The sequence below is a fragment of the Xiphophorus hellerii genome, chromosome 17, assembly GCF_003331165.1.
Source record: "Xiphophorus hellerii strain 12219 chromosome 17, Xiphophorus_hellerii-4.1, whole genome shotgun sequence".
In the NCBI taxonomy this organism is placed as follows: Eukaryota; Metazoa; Chordata; class Actinopteri; order Cyprinodontiformes; family Poeciliidae; genus Xiphophorus; species Xiphophorus hellerii.
The window spans coordinates 16,052,597-16,072,599 of record NC_045688.1 but is presented as its reverse complement, the minus strand read 5'-3'; the positions used below and the strand labels follow the sequence as shown (position 1 = coordinate 16,072,599).

At 38.1% G+C, this 20,003-nt stretch overlaps 1 protein-coding gene across 6 annotated transcripts in view; it reads left to right on the top strand.

The window, feature by feature from the left end:
* osbpl8 (oxysterol binding protein-like 8) overlaps nucleotides 1-20,003 on the top strand; it is a 70,106-nt gene that overhangs the window by 19,049 nt on the left and 31,054 nt on the right. For 4 of the 6 annotated variants that reach the window (XM_032588986.1, XM_032588987.1, XM_032588984.1 and 1 more), the window contains exons 2-3: nucleotides 538-635; nucleotides 17,179-17,215. In XM_032588986.1, the coding sequence (XP_032444877.1) occupies nucleotides 591-635; nucleotides 17,179-17,215 (82 nt within the window). In that variant the 5' untranslated portion in view covers nucleotides 538-590. Of the gene's footprint in view, nucleotides 1-537; nucleotides 636-7,076; nucleotides 7,096-17,178; nucleotides 17,216-20,003 lie in introns of those variants that run through there. The other 2 variants (XM_032588989.1, XM_032588990.1) reach the window with 2 other exon arrangements.

Genomic DNA, 20,003 nt, shown 5'->3' with positions numbered 1-20,003 from the left:
ATGAATAAACTTATTCACATATGATTTTAATTGCGTTAAAATCTGAAGTAATTTCTTAAAATGATTCCTTTAATTAAGGGTCAGTGTAGAAAGGGCTGAATACATCAACCCTTTCTACAATTATAGATAGGGTTGTCTGAAATTATGGGTGATTTTGAAGTACAACTTTCCACATTTGGTTGGATTTGAGCAGTTAAAATGACAAGACGTCATAAAGTTGAAGTTAATAAAGGTTAAACGTTGTCATGCTCCAGTGATTCTACTGGGAAGAAAGGTGAAAGCAATGGGAAAAGATGCATTGAGAGAATATTTTTTGCAGGACACCTTGGGGAAGGCAGCTGGCAGAGATTCAGATCCTCCTCAGTGTGCAGTCGAAACGGGTCATTTATTAACGGGCAGAAGTTTGGCTCAAGCAAACTTTTAGGAGCGTGGAGAGCAGGTGTTTTACAAAGAACTAAAATCTTGACTCTACTTTTACAAAGCTCACTTCATTACAGGTATACCATGAAGTAAGACATTGCTTCTTCGTCTCCACAGAGATGCAGTCATCAGCGCAGCATAGGCAGACTTGACTCTGGTTACAGACAAGCATGGAGTCCTCTTCTGAGTCCCAACTGGAGCCTGAGACAACTTTGGTAAGTTGCTCCACACTTTCATGGCAATACACAGTTAGACTGAGAAATATTTTGAGTTGTTTGGTAACTTTATGAAGAATCCACATCAACCTTTTGTTATAACTGACATGATCAAATAACGTTTGCTGTTCAGCATTGGAAGGAGATGTTGAAATGTTAGACATCCTAGTTGTTGAACACCACATACAAAGTTTCTTGGGAAAAGAGAGAAACAGTACTAGTTGCTAATTAAAAGTAAATAAATAAACAGCTGCTTAAATGTGTAAGTTGTGTTTCAGCTATGTTTAAGTATTAAAATCCACTATGTTCCAAAGCTCAAGAGGGTAAAACATAGGTATACAAAAGTATTGCGCTCTCTCACAGCCTAAATAAATCGCAGATATATCGCAATATATTTTACATAACTTCTTCAAGATTTGTCATTGTCATTATAAAATTCTTCACTGATATGTTTAAAAGCTAATTTGAGTGCCTGCAGTCTGTAACAGCACTCACAGCAAAGGCCATGGTTAGCATCACCTGTTAGCATTCAGCTTCCATATCCACCTTGCAGAGTTTGGTTCCAACTTGGCTGGAGTGAATGCTACAGATTTGAAAGTTATCCAATGCCATGGAGCCATTTGCAAACACTCTGGGTTACTGAAATCATTAGTGTGTGAGAATTTAACAAAGTCTGGATTTTCTCTCTCTCTTTCACTGACAGTATCTCTGTTTAATGTTTTGGGTTCGCATCAGTGGCTTTCCAATGTTAATGCCACATTTGGAGTCAGCTTTCTCTTTAAGCCCATATTTACTTTGTAGTAGAGTGTAACCTTTCTATATTTTGGTGGACAGAACACACAACTTGGATGTAAATTACACCACAACTATATCTGGTGGTTTCTGGACATGGAAGTATTTTTCTTTTTGTACATCTGTATTTACAGAAATGTAACAAATTATCAACTATTTTATATATATATATATATATATATATATATATATATATATATATATATATATATATATATATAGTAAATTCCAATTTAAATTATGAGCTAACGCTCCTCCCTCCCTGCGTTATTGCTTTCTACACATTGATAGTGGTCTTTACTCAATCCCCACGCTCTAATGCTAAATTGGAGAAGCTTCCTGTGTCCTGCTGGTATCTGTGACATATTATCTGCTACTAGAGTGTACCCTTTGAACCTTAATAACCAGTCTAAGGTACAAATACTCTCAGTCTACCACAGGCTTGTCTGGCTGACTGTGACAGACACTGAACTTTGCTGTACATAGCTACACTTGCCTCAGAGCTTGTGTGGTGGAGGATGGCCACTCTGCCTACAGATGATTAAAGGTCAGCCATGTCTGTTCAACATCCTCTTTCCAAAGAACAGAGATGGTGAATAAGCTGGTGGCTAAAAATAAAAAAGAACATAGCAATCCACACTTTCTTGTTCCGCACTTTGATGGAAAGTTAACACTTCCTGGTATTAGGACGCTCACAATACAAGCTACAAATGCTTGTTTTGCCTATCTTTAAAAGGCAAACAATCATTAATTTCTTAATTTGTATGTCAATATTTTTCTTCTTTTTTTAGTTATTTATCTTTCTGGAGGCTTTATTAGATTTCGAGTTTTATTTTTTGCAAAGCATTGGATTTTTCTAAAAGTACATGTGATTGTATTACATCTGGTTAACAAACTTACCAGACGTGGGGGAAGTTGTGAGAACATGTAAGCCCATATTTACATGTTCTAAATATAGAACATTTGTGTAGTTTTCATGAATTTCTTCCAAATTTCTTTTAACTAGAAAGCATTTGGATTTCATTCACTTCTGATCCAAAAGACTTATTGGGTTCTGCTCATGGGTTGGACACATCAGGCTTAAAAGTTATTGTCAGAACAAACTATTGGGGCTTTTAAGGTCAATAAACTCACTGTTAAGGTCATTGTTACAAACATTGTTAGTAGACGATCCGAGACGATTTCATCATCTCAGATGTTGCTATCTTCATCAGTGACTTTGTGCTTAAGATGGAGATGAGCCGCTGAGTACTCATCCATTGAATTAAGCCGTTGAGCCAGTCAAAAGTTGTTGTTAGGAGGCTTTTCATCCAGTGTGACTTGGATTAAAAAAGGGGCAAGAATTCAGTCTCAGTCTCTAACTGGAATAATAAAGTTTTCTTGTACAATTTTACACCACATTGTCCAAAGTTTTATTTCAATAAAATAGAAAAACTGAACTCGTTTTTCTTCTAGTTTAAATGTATTATATTGGCCTGAGATGCAATGCCTGTAAAATGCATTTAAAGTTTGTAACATCCCAAAATGTCAGACATGTTTTAAAATATACCTCTTTAAAGTTCCCAATGTATCTGAATCATCATCCTAAGCAGCAGCGTTTCTAGGAATAATGGGGACTTATGGTGACAGATAAATTAGGTAATATTAGTCCTGAATCCATCTCCCACAGTTTTTTCTGTCCAATCAACCACAATGAGGTTGAGTGGGAGCAGAACTAAGCACTTTCCCCTCTTTGACACTGGCTGAAAGTGGGTGTGAGTTTTAATAATGCTTTTTTTCTTCTTTTTTTTTCTGTGTCAATATTGCAAGCTCATTCCCCCTCCCAACCCCCCCTGCCTACATCCCTCCCTAATTTAGTCAGTGGATAATTAATCTGCCGATGATGGTTAAATTAAATTGGTTTGAAAGCTATGTGGATAGATTTACTTTTGAATACATTTTTCTAATTGACTTCCTGGGCTGTATGTGGGGATTCTATCACTTGGGGTCCACCTTAATAAGAGCTTGTGCAAATCGGAGCGCCAACCAGAGCCCCTTGAAAACATCCACATAATCAAAACCAAGTTCATATTTCTGTCAGTGCCTAGTGGGGGGGGATGAATAATCTTCTGTACCCTGAAGCTGTGATTATGATCATGCGGTTGTTCTTTTGTGAGTTCTGGCTCAGCGTCTACCTTTTTTTTTTTTTTTTAGACCCGGAACATTCTGTGAAAATCTGCCAACTAGCAATGGCAAAGGAAGAGGAAATTTGTGGTTTTAAGATGTTTTTTAGCGGCTCCAATGAATATAATTGTGCTTTGACGGCTGTATATATCAGCTAATTCTCTAAGCACCATGTGTTCAAGTTTTCTATGCCTGTGGTAGATTTGCTGTATTTGAAGTGACATTAAAAACTGTTGGCCAAGTCAATAAGAAAGGACAACTAATGTGTTTTAATGCAAAAACAGCACAAGTTGGCAACTTTGTCAATAAAACCTTGATGCCGAGCTAGATATCTCAAATTGTATTTTTTTCCATTAGGGACTGCAAAGGACCCGTGCCTATTTACAGATTCACCTATTGGCACACTTTTCTGTGGAATGTAACTCCACATTACTCAAGAAAAATCCACATATTGGCAATTTTTATTTTTATTTTTTACATCAAACATATCTAGAATATTTTAAAGCACATGTACCTTGGGAAGCTGAGACATCTTGATACTTGATATGCTATTGGCTAGCGTTTGCCAGTCTGCCAATCGAGGAGTGCAATCCACCAATCCTATCTCCTGGACTGGTGGATTGGTGCACTCCACCAATCCAGGAGAGCAGTTTATTTTCCTTGGTGCTGATTGGCTGGACCTCCAAGAGCAGAGATAAGGAAGACTGTAAGTGTTAGCTTCTGTGGTAGTGCCAAAACGGTTTCCTCCTCTATTAAAGCATATTAAGCTATATTTGGTGTTATGAAGTCATAGACAGACAAGTATTCAAGAGTGGCTGTGAACCCTAACGTCCACTGTCACAGCTGTGAAGCCAAAAGAAAGAAATTAATTAACACATTTTATTTATTAGTCTGTAGTTTTCACAACATTCACCAATATTTTTCCACATCAGGTTTTTCCAATATTGTCACAAGACTTTTCCATTGTCTTTTTATGGGTCAGAAGTAGAGCTGCACAGTGTATTCAATTAAAGATTCATTCTTTCATAGCAACACCGAATTCAAACTAAGCTTCCCTTTTCAAAGCCTGATCTGTGGGGGGAACTGGAATCGAGTCAAGGAGGCTAATGGAGCCAGATGTAAAAATTGACTTGAGGCTTCTGTTACACAGCGAGACACCAGGTCTGAGTCAGCCTCTGTACATCAGTGGTTGGGGGAATGGGAGGCGTGGAGTTGATCTGAGAAGCTTCCACTTTAGAGACATTCTCTCTGCTGTAGTAAACTGGTCTAATTGAACAGCAGGTGGGGGGGGGAGACAGTATCTCCAACAGTAAATATGGCAAAGATGCTGCGGACAAAAAGTTAGAAAAATATGCAGCCACTTAGTACGTAAATGATGGAGTGAAATTCAGATGATGTAGGTGCAGTTGCATATTTTAACATTCAAAAAATATTAATTTCTAGGCAGATAAATCAGCTTGTTGGGCCAGAATGGTGGGTGGAGGACAGACAAGAGAGAAAACTGAGTGGATGAATAAACACTGTTTTGCAGAAGCATGTGAATAGATGTTTGACTAAAGTGTTTTCCAACTCTAAAACCTCAATATAATTATCCCTTTGAACTTAAATTCATAATTAATAATTAGTTGAGGTATTTAGCTGATCTTTCACTATTGACAATATTGTAAATCTGTCAACACCTTCTACAGAATGTGAAGTCAAATTTGCATCCAAGCAAAAATAAAAAATTGTTGTTAGGTAACCAGTGTGGTGGTGTGTGACTCAAGTTTTCTATTGGTATTCTATAACAGGGGAAGGTATGACTCATAACTTTATTCTGACCTGCTTTTAAAGTTTTTTTTCTTTTAATTTGCACATTTCTTTTGGTTTTTACAGAAATAGTTTTTTTTAAAAAAAGCAATTCTCTTCCAGTAATTGTTCAGAGATTTTGTTCTGCTGTCATGTAGCCGCTACTGTTTTTCTGGTATTTGAGAAAACCTATCCAAAGTCACAGACTGAAAGTCACTCAACAGGGGGTTTCCTGCCCGCAGCTAAAGACTGTAGTCTATTTCTAAAGGCTGGTGTTCGACTGCAAATGAGCTTTGCAGTAAGAATGACTAGGTTTTTTTTCTGCTATTTTGAGTGGAAGAAGCAGTTTTTTTTTGTCATTCCAAAGATAATGAGTGTCATGATGTGAATCACAGACTACTCTGTCAGCAGACTGGAGAATGTTTGACATATTACAATTATTGCTTTGTGAGTGTGAATAAAAAAATGCAATTAATGTCCTCAGTGTGACTCGTCAGGAGAGTGGGATGAAAAGTAAATAAGTAGAAATGCTTAGACATAATTGATAGAAAAGTCAGCCTTTGCTGGGCCTTGAAGAACTATTTATGCCATTTGAACCTTTTTTTTTGTCACGCCTTTTTTATGCCTTCTTTCCACTGAGCGGTGCTATTCGTTACACTATTTTATGGTCCAGTGTATTTAGGTTTCCACCGCCAGTTGGACTCTCATTGGGCAGGAGGTGTTAAACATCACATCAGACAAGAAAAACAACAAACTTGGTGCAATAGAATGTCTTGTTTGTCACAAGCAAGTTTTTCTTTCCCCCAAATCAATGGACTGTTGTATAGCTTCACCATAGCCATACCAATGGACCTACTACTGATGGAAGCCCTCGAATGGTGCGGTACGGTTCTGTTTTATGGGCCGCTTTTACAATGGAAGCACAAAATAGTGTACCAAACCACACCAACCCGTGGCAAACCACTCGGTGAAAATGAGGCATTATGTCTTTCTAAGTGGAATATAAAAAGGTTTCAGGATGGTTAGGGGGTAAGTGAGTCGTCTTCAGAGTTGATTTTCCATTGTGACCTATGGAGATTACGCTGGTCACTGCTTTATTGATGCAGTGGCGCTTCAGTCAACAAGTTCCCAGGAAGGAGTAGTGTGGTTACAGTAATTGAGCCGGATGGCGCACAAATCCCCATCTTTAATAGCCTACCCCCCATGTTTGGTTTATATTTTGCTTCCTTATAAACAATTAACGGCGTACTTCACTGAGGTGGTTGCTTGAAGTTTTGCATCCACGGTTGAAGTGCGTCTTAATAAGACCAGTTCTCAAAGCAACAAGCAAGGGGGTGGATTGATGAAGAGATAGGAAGGGGGAAATCACAAGGGCTTTAGAGAATGGATGAAAGCTGAGTAAGAGTATTCAATGGCAGTGATGTAACAACCGCTGAGAAAGTAAACAAGTAAATTACTGAAGGCTTCATGTGGGGAGGGGGAATGTAGAGGAAGAAGAAGAAAGCAAAGAGAGGAGAGATCTCTCATCAGAAAGAGAGAGAAAGGAGGAGGCTCAAATTCTCCTGCATGTGTGTTCTCTCTCCGTCTTGTCTCCTCCTTTCCTTTCGGTGTGTGTGTGTTGGAGCTCAGCGGCATGTCACACCACTTTTAGTCTGAACAAGAAAACGGTAGCAGCGATAAACTCCTCTCCCTCGATTGACTGCAGTTCCTGTGTGCTGTAAGTGAACCTTAAACTGTTAGACTCATAGCAGGAAGCAAGAGTGGGTAGCTTAGACTGAGGAGAGTTTGGGTAATGCTCCGCTACTCTTGAGGTATGTTGCTCTATAATTTACTAGAAAGTCATTTGTTTTAAATAAACCATTTTCTAACCATTGCTTATCGGCTTTCTGTGTAGCTGGGTGTTTTCTTCAGTTACACAGGTAAAGAATCACAAGTGTTCAATTGTTGCGTATCAATAAATTATCAATATTTATTTTATATTGGGTTTTTTTCTTAGAAAATCTTGTGTTGTACTTACTTACATTGACTGTGGTTCTGATTCTTGTCGGACCAGTAAACTCTATTAAATCAGACAAATTGTTACTCCTTTAATCAAACCAAAATTCCTCCAAAAGCATTGTTTTTCTAGATATTTATTGGCCAGATAGCAACACGGTCTTTAAAATTTCTGGAAAAGTTTATTTTAGTATGTTGCATGTCTGGATTAGTATGGAAGAGAAAATTTGATTTTCTCTTCCAAACTATATATAGAAAATATAGAAAAATTATTATAATTTCTAGACTTTTATCCCCCAGATGTTTATTTTTTATTTAATTCTTTTGTTTTTTATTTTCTTCATTCCTTCGTTCTTTCATTTGATATTTCATTCATTCCTTCGTTCATTCATTCCTGGTTCCTGTGTTCGTTCTTCGTTCGTTCCTGCATTAGTTCCTGTGTTCCTTCTTTCCTTCATTCTCCTATTTAATCTGGCATAGTTAGCTTTTCTGTTTTATCTTTTTAAATGAACAAGAAGGACCAAGAGCTCTTGAAAGTTGGAACCCCACTTTGATTAGGTATAGAAAATTACTTTAAATTGTCTTTAGCAAAATGTCGTCATTGCAAGTATCAGTGTTTGTTGCTTTAATTGTCTTTCAGTTATTCTTTAGAAGTGAGTAAGGAAGACATTTAGGCTAAGAGCTGAACTATGGTGCAAATAACAGGAGGTACAAACGGCTACCGTTTGAGATATGAAGTACTGAAGCATAACTCCTTAATCAGCAAACCCTTTCCAGTCCACCTACATGTCTACTCCGGAGTTAGCTCCTATCTGTAAACGCTGCTGAAATATCCAACCATGTTCATACAACTTAGATGGGAGCAAATTAACTTGATCTGTTTCTAGGGTTCTGCTTTGTATCATCAGTATTCCATAAACAGTTGCGTTTTTGTTCCTATTTATTTTCCTCACAATACAGTAGAGGCTCTGCGGGAGTGTTGGCTGTGTTCAATAGGTGCAGGCAGACAGGTTAGTGCTGAGAGTAATCAGCCTGACAGCACTAGCCAAGGTCTGTGCTTGTTCATTCTGAACAGCAGCTGGACTGTGAAGTCTACCTTCATAACGCTTCCCCTCAAAACGACAGATGCAGTTTTTAACCTAATAGATAGAGACTCACCAATCACTGCTTTGTGGCTCATTTACTGTATCTGCCCTTGTAGTTTAATTTTGAACTAGTTTGATGTAGTTTAAGACATAAACTACATTCAGATTATCTTTAAAATTGAGCTTTATCTCAATACATTTGAGCTAAATTCCAATTTAGCTAAAATTGTATGTAAAAATTATAAATAAAGCCCCAGAACATAATTAGATGCATTGTTTAGTTTTTGTTCTCCAAAGTATGATCTGAGATTGTTTTATTTCTGGCTTGGGGAGAGCTACGCATCAGTTCTGGACAAAAGCTATTTTCCAACTAGATGCCAAGATCTTAATTGGTGCTCACTTCCCAAAACGCTCCTAATGAAAACCTCATGCAGACTGTTTACCCAACTCACGCTATCATCCTTGAGCCGGTCCTCCATGTCACTTCTTGGTTAAAAATCTTACATTGCTGATTCTTTTCTAACTGAGAATTTTACTAAAACAATATACCCTTCTGTTTGTCTTATTATCTATTGTTACATATTTTCTTTTTAAGTGGGTACCTGCTTCTAAATGTTGTGTGCAGTGTACTAACAGAGCTTTAGTTAGGCTCTTTAACACTGCTTTCACCCTTATTCTCGAGGACTTTCACCACCTCACCTCTGCGCTCTTCCTGAGCCCCTGGTCTCCTGCTGTGATGAAACTGAGACACCACTTAGTGTGAGGTCCATTTAACCACCAGGCCATCCTCTAACTTGATCTTTTTGGATCATGTTGAAACACTGCTGTCTAATGAGATGCTGCAGACAATCCATCACCATTGCCCCTACCAATGCCCCACAAAAGAATTTGGTTTCATTCACACCAGCCCTGTTTAATCCATTTTAATCGAATTCTTGTCCGTTTGTCTAGAAAGTCTGGTTCATGAATGCACAGTCAAGCTCTTATATGGACTGAAAAAGCAAACCTTTGTCCATCTACAAACTTAGGTTGGGTTCAAGTGAACTCTGGTGCTGTTCAATTGCATATGGGAATTCAAATGGACCGGAGATTGCTCCAAAAACATTGTAAATACAACCAAAACAAACATGGTAGTCTAGCGCTGGCGGGAGATGCAGCTCGGGGTCTCTTACCAAACACTAAAGAAAGATTTTGCAACAACTAAAATCTGATGTTACTCCATTTTTGTTTATATGTTGTGAAGAAGGGAGTTGCGATTGCGTCTTCTTCTGAGGTTTTTGTGCCGTTTCTTCCAGGGGTTCTTAGTGCAGCGCCACCACAGGCAAGGAGGGAAGCTGGTTTTTCAATTAATTTGGATCATTTGGCAAAGCAGAGTTTGTAAATTAACCACACCAGCTAAAAATGTTGCAATTTTGGTTCCCAATCAATCAGAGTCTACCGGACTGTCAAGTGTGAAAACACCCTTAGAAACATCCTTTTTTCTTAATGACTTACTTACTGTACTTGATGGCTTTGAGAGGGATAGATTGTATTTAGTATTTATAAAAAAAATTAAATAGGGCCACTCTGTTTAGAAAAGGGTTGAAATTAGCTTTCTTTCAGATCATTGTCTCGTTTGGATTGCCATTTTGTTGTCATTTGTATCAGAAGTAATGTAGACTTAGATCTACATGAAAAATGGTTAAACTAATAGAGGTTTATTCATACACCAGAAAAGTGCAAGACTTGCTATAATTTTGGGAAAGCTTGATCACATTTTTTCCACAAATGGAGTAAAGGTTTTACAAACCCAAACTGTGTTAAAAAGTTTGAATAACTCAGCCAATACTTGTAGTTTTTCTGCTTCTGTAATTATAAAAGGGCCCTCGTGTCAATAAAGCATTGAAAAAGCTCCTTGTCTGGGGACTGGATGTATGATCTTTGGGTAACCTTTATACTTTGATATCTTTCAAATTACAGCTAAGGTCAGAATTTCTAGCCTCCCTGATGAAATCAAACAAAACTAATCCACTATGTGTTGTTCTTAATATCTCAACAGAAATAACCACAGCGAAACCTGGTAGTACTTGTATTGCTTCCAAAAGAACAAAGAGAACATTCCACAAAGTCGGATCAGTATATTTTATTGACGTGCCAAATTGTAACAAGAGCACTGAAAATGTTTGGTGTGATTTCATCACCCAAACATGAAATCACATGTTGGGCTAATGGTTCTGACTGATCACATAGAGAGTGAACCATACCATATTTTCATATTTTTATTTGTAGAAAAAGAGTGTGATTTTTTTTTTACTTCCACTTCACAATAACACACTTCATACTATTCCATGACATGAAGTCCTAATAGAAAACACTTAAATTTTGTTAGCATGAAAAGGATCTTAAGCAATTTATTTAGTAACTGGTTATGACTACTGGTTAGTTTTAGTTTGTCATTATGTGATGAAGATGGCTAACATACAGTAACAGTTAGCAGCTCTCCTTGATCATCACAACTCTTTAGCTACTTAGGATCATAGTAATGAGGTCAAACAAATTGTTTCTCCTCTGTTATTGCCACATATACACTGCCTGGCCAAAAAAAAAGTCGCCACCAAAAAATGGTCACACTCTCTAATATTTTGTTGGACCGCCTTTAGCTTTGATTACAGCCCGCATTCGCTGTGGCATTGTTTCAATAAGCTTCTGCAGTCACAAGATTTATTTCCATCCAGTGTTGCATTAATCTTTCACCAAGATCTTGTATTGATGATGGGAGAGTCTGACCACTGCGCAAAGCCTTCTCCAGCACATCCCAAAGATTCTCAATGGGGTTAAGGTCTGGACTCTGTGGTGGCCAATCCATGTGTGAAAAAGATGTCTCATGCTCCCTGAACCACTCTTTCACAATGTGAGCCCGATGAATCCTGGCATTGTCATCTTGGAATATGCCCGTTCCATTTGGGAAGACAAAATCCATTGATGGAATAACCTGGTCATTCAGTATATTCAGGTAGTCAGCTGACCTCATTCTTTGGGCACACAATGTTGCTGAACCTAGACCTGACCAACTGCAGCAACCCCAGATCATAGCACTGCCCCCACAGGCTTGTACAGTAGGCACTAGGCATGATGGGTGCATCACTTCACCTGCCTCTCTTCTTACCCTGATGCGCCCATCACTCTGGAACAGGGTAAATCTGGACTCATCAGACCACATGACCCTCTTCCATTCCTCCAGAGTCCAATCTTTATGCTCCCTAGCAAACTGAAGCCTTTTTTTCTGGTTAGCCTTACTGATTAGAGGTTTTCTTACGGCTACACAGCTGTTCAATCCCAACCCCTTGAGTTCCCTTCGCATTGTGCGTGTGGAAATGCTTTTGCGTTCACATTTAAACATACTCCTGAGTTCTGCTGTTGTTTTTCTTCGATTTGATTTGACCAAACGTTTAAGTAATCGCCGATCACGATCATTCAGGATTTTTTTCCGACCACATTTCTTCCTGGAAGACGATGGTTCCCCACCATCCTTCCAGTTTTTAATGATGCGTTGGACAGTTCTTAACCCAATTCTAGTAGTTTCTGCAATCTCCTTAGATGTTTTCTCCGCTTGATGCATGCCAATGATTTGACCCTTCTTAAACAGACTAACATCTTTTCCACGACCACAGGATGTGTCTTTTGCCATGGTTGTTTAAGAAATGAGGAGTTACTCATTGCATCAGCTGGGGTTAAATAACTTGTTGCCCGCTGAAAGATAATCGCCTATGCAGTACTTATCCAAAGGAGGCTTGTACCTATTTGCTTAGTTAAATCCAGGTGGCGACTTTTTTTTTGGCCAGGCAGTGTATTTTCGGATTGGAATTGTGAGACTCATCATATTGGACAGCAGCAAATTCCATTGACTCAGGCATTTCTTCAGACCATACCTTCTACACTCTATAAACCAATATGTTCAAGCAATATTATTTATGGTTTCAGTTCTAGCTCCTTCCGGCCATTTGGACAGATTCCAGGTTTTCCATCTCATACTGTAGCTCAGGCTTTAGCCATGAACTCACCACTTTACTGACAGACCTGCCAGTTCCTTAATAATGGATTTAGCTGTTCTGACGTCAAACACAGGCTGAAATGATATATGTGATTTCACACCATGACGATACTGCAGTGGAATGTCAATGTAGAGAATAATTGGAATTTGGAGTTTTCTAGTTGATCAAAGTAAAAATTGACTTTTAACCAGTAAGGCTTCTGGTATTCACTGTTAGCTTATTGGTGATTTATATCACCTGCTATTCTAAATGTCTATGTTCATTCTAAATCTTTCTTTTTTTTCATACTCGGGGGAATATTAGATCAGTTTTACCCTCATAACATGTTTGAGTTTCAACCTGCCCTTTAGATATAGTACAAAAAATAACTTGTTGTTTTTTACATCCTCCTCCTCTCTCTGTTGCTGAAAAGGAAACTGGGTCAGAAATGTGCTGCAAGTGATGTTCAAACGTTATGTAATATGTCACAGCGCTTTATCCCCCGTTAGCAGTCCCCATCTTTTCATAGGAAGAAAGAGCAGCCTGTGTTTTAGGCTGTTCATTCTGCAGACGGTTCGAGACTTCCAGGGAAATAGGATGTGATACAATAGAAGATTAGGTCCTATTTTTGTTCATGGTCCTTATTGTTGTTTATATTGTTTTCTGTTTATGTTGTTTGTAATTTTTTAAAATTGGAATTAAGTACATTTTATTAAATCATTTGGACCAGAAAGAATCCTTTCTGTCCTAACTGCATTAAAGTGGTGGAAATTCAGACCCGTCTAATCACTGTTTTTGGACACACTGACTGAGTAGAGCAACTATTGTAACGTGTTCACCGATGTAAAACGTTGTTCTCAGAACGTGCATGTTGAGAGTATGTTGCAGTGTTCTGTTGTCTGAGCTAGGATGATTATATTGATGTTAAAGCAAAGGGACCCGAAAATAGAACCCTGAGGAACCCCATATTTAGTTTCTATTTCAGATAAAGACTGCAGTCTTTATCTGAAAGAACATCAAGTGAGTAAAGTTGTACAAAGTTGCAGGACCATGTGCTACTGATGAACTGTATTGAAACAACAACTCAGTATTTGCAAATGTCAGTTTTTGAATGGGCATCTGGGACAAACAATCCCAATCGGAACATCAATAATCTACGTAAACTGTTTACTGTAAGTGATTGAACACTCATTATTAAGTTATTAAACAAAACATTGTTATGCGCCATTGTCCTTCCCTCTTTTTCTTCTTTCTGTGTCCAAGCAAATATGGAAATTTTAGGTTGCGCAGTCAAGCTTACAGTCACTGTTCATTACTTATCAACACAGCAGGGCTGCTGTTTTATGTCTGAAACCAATGAAAGGAAAATAGGACTGATTCCCTCAGAAAAATGTCAACTTTCATATTTATAATCTTCCTGATGCAGAACTGCTCACAGTCAAACTGCATATTGTTCAAAGCACTCATTCTTAAACCGTGGGCTTATGAAGGCGGGCGCATTTTAACAAGAGCGATTCTACCAAGTAAAGGTTTTGTTGACTGATTTAAACTCATTTTCTTTCATGGCTTCAAGTGCTACATGCATTGTGTCTTAAAGGCAAACTGTAGTTCCTTTGCACAGACCTGGCTTCTCTTTGCACTGATCAAACACACCAAGGCCATCTGTTTTCAGCTGCTATCTTTAGAGTACTACAAGCTCATGTTAACCAACAACTTTGAATGCTTCACTCACAGGCCTTATCTTAGATGTGCTGTTTCACATCCTAAGCTGTAAAGGAAAAACTGCACGCATGAAAATGTTGGTGTATCGGCAGGTAGTGCAAAGGTGATCACATTTACTTTCATTAATCTGTCTGTTTTTTGACTTGTAATTTTTTAAATGGCTACTAAAATGTTTAGGATGTATGTTAAACAGCTTAAAGAACACTATATTAACCTAATTTAATCTCATTATTAAGGACAGTCATATATAATACTGTATAATATCCTCAAGCAAGCTGTAAATGTAATTCTAAGGACTGTTTAACTATTCCCAGTCATATAAGGCTTCTGATTGGAGATTCACCACTCGATGCCACTCGTTGCTTGTAAGTTTTTTGATAATAAAAGCTCTAATATTATCTCACCAAACGCTGAAATCCAACAATGCATTCTCTTTCCATTGAATCGGTGTTTTCCAGCTCTATCATTACATCTTTTTTCACCAAACCTTTGTCTTCCTGCCAGACGTTGTGTCACCTCTGCTTCTTCATCTGCATATGTAGTAATCAGCTCTGACAGCTAACACTTTTTTTTTCTTTCAGCCTGGCCCTTTAGTCAATCAAGTAAAGCAACTGGGGTTATTTTAAGTTGACGTCTTATTGAACCAACTTAGAGAAATTGACTGAGTAAGAATAGTTTTATTATAGGATTAGACTCCGGCTGTGATCACGGAAAGCCGTGGTATTATTCAGACTGCAACAGCTGAAGATTTTTTGCCTTCGACTATATCCCCAGAACTATCCAGGAATCTCAGACACAAAGCCAACTAATGGTACTATCTCAGCATTGGAAGGGAATGTTTTGGAAGGCAGAAACAGTGTCCAGGTAGAACTGTACTTTCCAACCGCATGACGATCAGATGAGCTGAGATTAAGGTTTGTTAATCGACCTCTGACGTTCAGTGACTGTTTGCTAATCCCTTCCTCTTATTGTTGCAAGCAGCTCTTAGTGTTGTCTCTCGTTTTTGTTTCTTCCTCAGCTAGAAAATGTCAGGGTTCCAACTCAACAGCTTTTTGCAATTTTGTTTTCCCTTTCTTGGAACAAACATGGGTGCCATTGTTTTCTATGGCTTCTACCGTATTGAGCTACTTATGTTAGCATCTTTCACCACAAATGTGATGGGAACAACTGTGAAAGGAATCCATCAACAGCGCAAATAAGATAAACAGCCAACTCTGACTGCACCATATTGTAGAATAATACACCTCCCCTTGAACCTAACAAGAAATGTTAACATTGATGAATATTATTATTATGCTGATTTCAATTGCGCTTGACACACATTTTTGATGCCACTTTAAAGTACACATCTAGGTCACTTAGATCTATATGAGGTGTTGGCGTAATTCCATCCAGCTGGGATTATATATTATTGGAAATCAGAGTTTGAATTTATGAAATGCAGTAGTATAGAGGAGCCCCTGGACCACAGCCACTCGAGATTAGCTAAACCCTGCAAATACTAAAACCAAATATACAATAATGCATTATTAAGCTCAGTGGAAACAGTCTTAGCCTTATCACAGAAACTAACTTCCACAGACTGTCTTATCTCCACTCTCGGGCGGGGAGGGGACGGCCAAACAGCCGCGAGGAAAATGAACGGTGTGCCTGGATTTGCTGCTTTGCCATCGCCAATGCACCTAGCATTATGTCTAGGTGTTTCAGATTCCCAGACTGCATTTTCAAATATTTTAGAAAAAAATTGCAAATAAGCAAGTTTTCCACAAACAATTTAGAGTTATGTCCCACTGAAATAATCATGACTAGATAAATCCATGAATGCTGAACTGCAAACAGGCGAGGCTCCACGCTTTGTCACATCCAACTGTCCTTTCCAATTGAGATATTTCAGTCCGAGATCGAGAACTGATTTATTCCTTAAATCCTCCCTATGCAAACCACACAACTATAGGTTGTAATTCCTAAATTTTCTTTTATTTACCATAACTTTTTTTGTTCATTATGTACCAGTAAAAGAATGCAAAATTTCTCACACACGATAATTATCATAATGCTAGTTTTATTTATTCTTGGGGTTGGCTGTACAAGTTGATGTGTTAATATTAACTCCCATCTCTCTGTTAGCTAAAATGCTGTGTCGTCTTCTTCACTGCTTCGCAGCAACCAACTTGGTACAACACTCCCTCCTTGTGGTAATAGAAACTAATTTCACTGTCAGGGTTGAACATGCTTTACAGAAGGTGACTAATCTAAGCTGGTAACAATAACTGTTTCTCTTATTTTAAGATGAAGTAATTAATATGTATAACCATAAAAACATATAGTCATGTCATAATTGACAAATCTAACTGAGAATCTGTTATATGTTTTTTAACCTTTGAGCTGGTCAAATAATGAAAATTAATTTTCTTATTTCATGTATTTTAACAAATCCAGTTGAGCCTGACAGGATGGTAAATCAAAATAAAAGGGCATTCTTAGCAGCTACTGAGTTTATGTCTCTTTTGTTTGCTCTGTTAATTTCTTCATCTTTTATTTCTTGAACATAATCCACCGTTGTACCCTCGCAGGCCTTTTTTTTTTTTTTTTTTAAATGTTCTGCTTCTGTTGTTTTAAGTTGACTCATAAACATTTTAGTCCAACTAATGTCTGTTTTTCATTTGTTTTTGTCTCTTTGTCTTCTTTTTTGGGGGGATTAATGTCACTTGTTGTCGTCCCATGTGGCTGCATCCTCACTTGCTGTTGCTGATGCTGCCCACTGTCGCCAACCCCGCTGCACGCAAACCTGTCAACATCTGGCCAACACAACAACGCATGGTGGACACAAACCATCTCCACCCTCCTCTCCCCTCCTTTAATCTTCATCTACAACCCCCCCCCCCCCCCCCCCCCCCCATGTCACTTTTTCAATCCCCACGACTCTTTCCTGCTCTTTTTCCTCTTTTACTTTTCTTGTTCTGTCTCCACCTCTTCCCCCCTCACAAGCTCCATGCAGAGTTGAGAGAGCATCATGCCGCCTCTGGTAAGCCAGCGACCTTTCAGGGGAAGGGCTTTGGGCAGTTTACACAGACAGCAGCCAGTCCAGAGCTGATATTTAGAGCCAGAAGAAGAGAGGGAAATGTTCAACTTTAGAGAAGAGAGTCCTAAAGCAATTCACTCATTTTTCAAGCTTTTTCCGTGAAAGAATTTTGTTGTTGTTTATGCTTTTCCTTTGCTGCTATTTACTTCAGCTTGCAGAAATCTGTTTGACTGTTTTTATGTAAGGACATATATATATATTTTAATTTTTTACATTTCTTCATGCACAATTCCTTTATTGAAAGGAAATATTGAACGTTATTACTTGCACCTCTTATTTAAATATCCTTTATGTGAAATTTAGTTTTAGGCCTTTCCTGTTAAACTTGGGATTTTTAATGGGTCGATAGAAGATTTTTATTTTTATTTGAATCGTCATTAAAATTCCTTTACATTCACCGTGTTACGGTTTTTACACAAAATTTGAAAACAGAATAACATAATCTATTTATGAGAAGCATAAGAAGCTATTTTTGGCTAGTTAATTAGTGTGTATATATGGTCAGGTAGCTAGCCTGCATTCTGCTGCTTTACACACATGCTACTAATTAGTTTGCCTACTGTACTTAAAGGGTATTTTATGCTAGAGATGTTTGGTCCACTTTATTTTCACTTTGTTTAGACAAAGTCATAAGTCATCTGAACTCTGTGAACCAAACAAGCAAACTCTGTGATAACGAGAGTCTCCCTCACTTACAGTAAGAAAGCGTTACAAGGAAAGCCAAAGACATGAACATTCACCTCGTACATGTAATTTTTATAAACGTATACGTGATCTGAAAACTTTGAAATCCTCATTCGGTGTCCGTGAACCACTGTGTTCTCTCTCCATTTCGGTCATCTTTTTGTTTACATCCACAAACTTTGGTCAAAGTAAATCAAGGCAAATCAAGAGGCGAAAATTCTCACCATTCTCTGCCCAATTAAGCCGAGTCCTCAGGACTAATGAAAACGTGTTCCCTCCATTACAGTGACGGATGGTGCCCTTTTAGATTCCACACTGTGACCTTTAGGGGGGTTGAGTACAACCTGATAAATTTCCAAGAACTAAATTTGTTGTTCTTGTTAGCAAGGAAAGGATTTCATACCATTTTTCTTTCATCCACCTAACTGGCAGTACAATGCAAAACTTAAAGGAGCAGTATTATGTAGAAATTGACATTTTTGAGCTTCACATCATGTTATAATGTTATTCCCTCATCAAAAACATACCTGGAGTGTTACCTTTATTCTTTCATGTATCTCTGAGAAATCCTTCAATCTCCAAGGCAACCATTCAGCTTTGCATAACGCCTGGTGGGACTGAAGAGCTTTGAGACGAAGCTCTTCCTCGGAGCTGCAGGTTCCAAGCAGCCCTCCCCAGAGACTCATCTACTCAGCTCCTTTAGACTAGTCAGCAGCAATTAGCAAACACCTGGTGGAACTGAGGATCTGCTGCGCTCATTTTAGAAACCACTTCTCAGTGAAACGCTGGTAAAAACACTGCTAAAGGGTTAATAGAGGAGCCATATACTGATGATTTCCTGAAGGTTTAGTTTCAGAAAGAGCAGGAGTTTTTAAAGAGACAGAGACCCAATTTCAAGGTGTTAAATTATAAAGTAAAGTTTCTTTTAAGTCAAATTTGATATGTATAATTATAGTTAACATAGCTACTTGATAAAATAAATAATAACACATAATACTGCCCCTTTAACTACTCTGTCACTATGTTTTTGAAACAACTTTTATAATAGTTTAATTCTGTCTTCCATAGGAAGAATGAGGTATACTTGTGAATAGATTTATGTTTAACTAAAAAAGTCTGGTTCAGTTTGGATAATCCGGGTTATCAGCGTAATAAAATATTCCTTCGATATTTAGTGGAACACTGATTCAATCAGAGAAATGCGCATTTGTCTTTATATATTTTTATTTTAGAATAATAAAATATCCTCAGAGATCAGGCTAGAAAGAGAAAAAGAGAAGGAAGAAAAGGGAAGAAGTGAAACTTAACACATACAGTTCTCTTGAATATCTTCATGTACACGGCACCTCCCATCCAGCTCCCTCCTGCAGAACGTTTCTCTCAGTACCTCTGTCCCTAAATCAAACCCGGTTCAAAGGAGTTTTGGTGGAAAGGAGAAGAAAAACACCTCCTCTGAAACCTTCGTTATCAGTTCAGTCTTCCCAGTAAATAAGCCAAAGTTTCTATTTTGTCATTACATCAGCTAACCCTGATATAAAATGGTCTTGCATGCTTGGAGCCTTCAAAGTGATTTGTTTCTAATACATTTTGTATTTTAGAAGAAAATTGTATAATTAGAAATTAGAAAAGGGTTGCAAGCTCAAAAGAAAACCCAGTCTGTGGCGTTCAGATCTAGCTTCAAGCAACTATCTGATTAATTGAGAGCTTAACCCACGACACTAATACACGAGCAATCTGCATCTGTTTTAATATTCATCATCTTTACCATTTAACTACCAGACACCTTAACATGGCAGTGCAACACTATTGCAGGTGCTCACCTTAAAATGGTTTCCCTTTTCCTAAGCAACAACATGCATGCTAGTTTCATTAGCCTCAGGTAAACATGGTGGAGTGATAAGGGACAGGCTCATATATGCAGCTTATCAGTTCCTATGAAACATATTTCCAGTCATAAGGCGTAGATAAAACCGAATGTTATGTAAGTTATCGAAAAGGGGTTATGAAACGGGAGGGATGCACCAAACTGGTGCGCCACAAGAGGGCC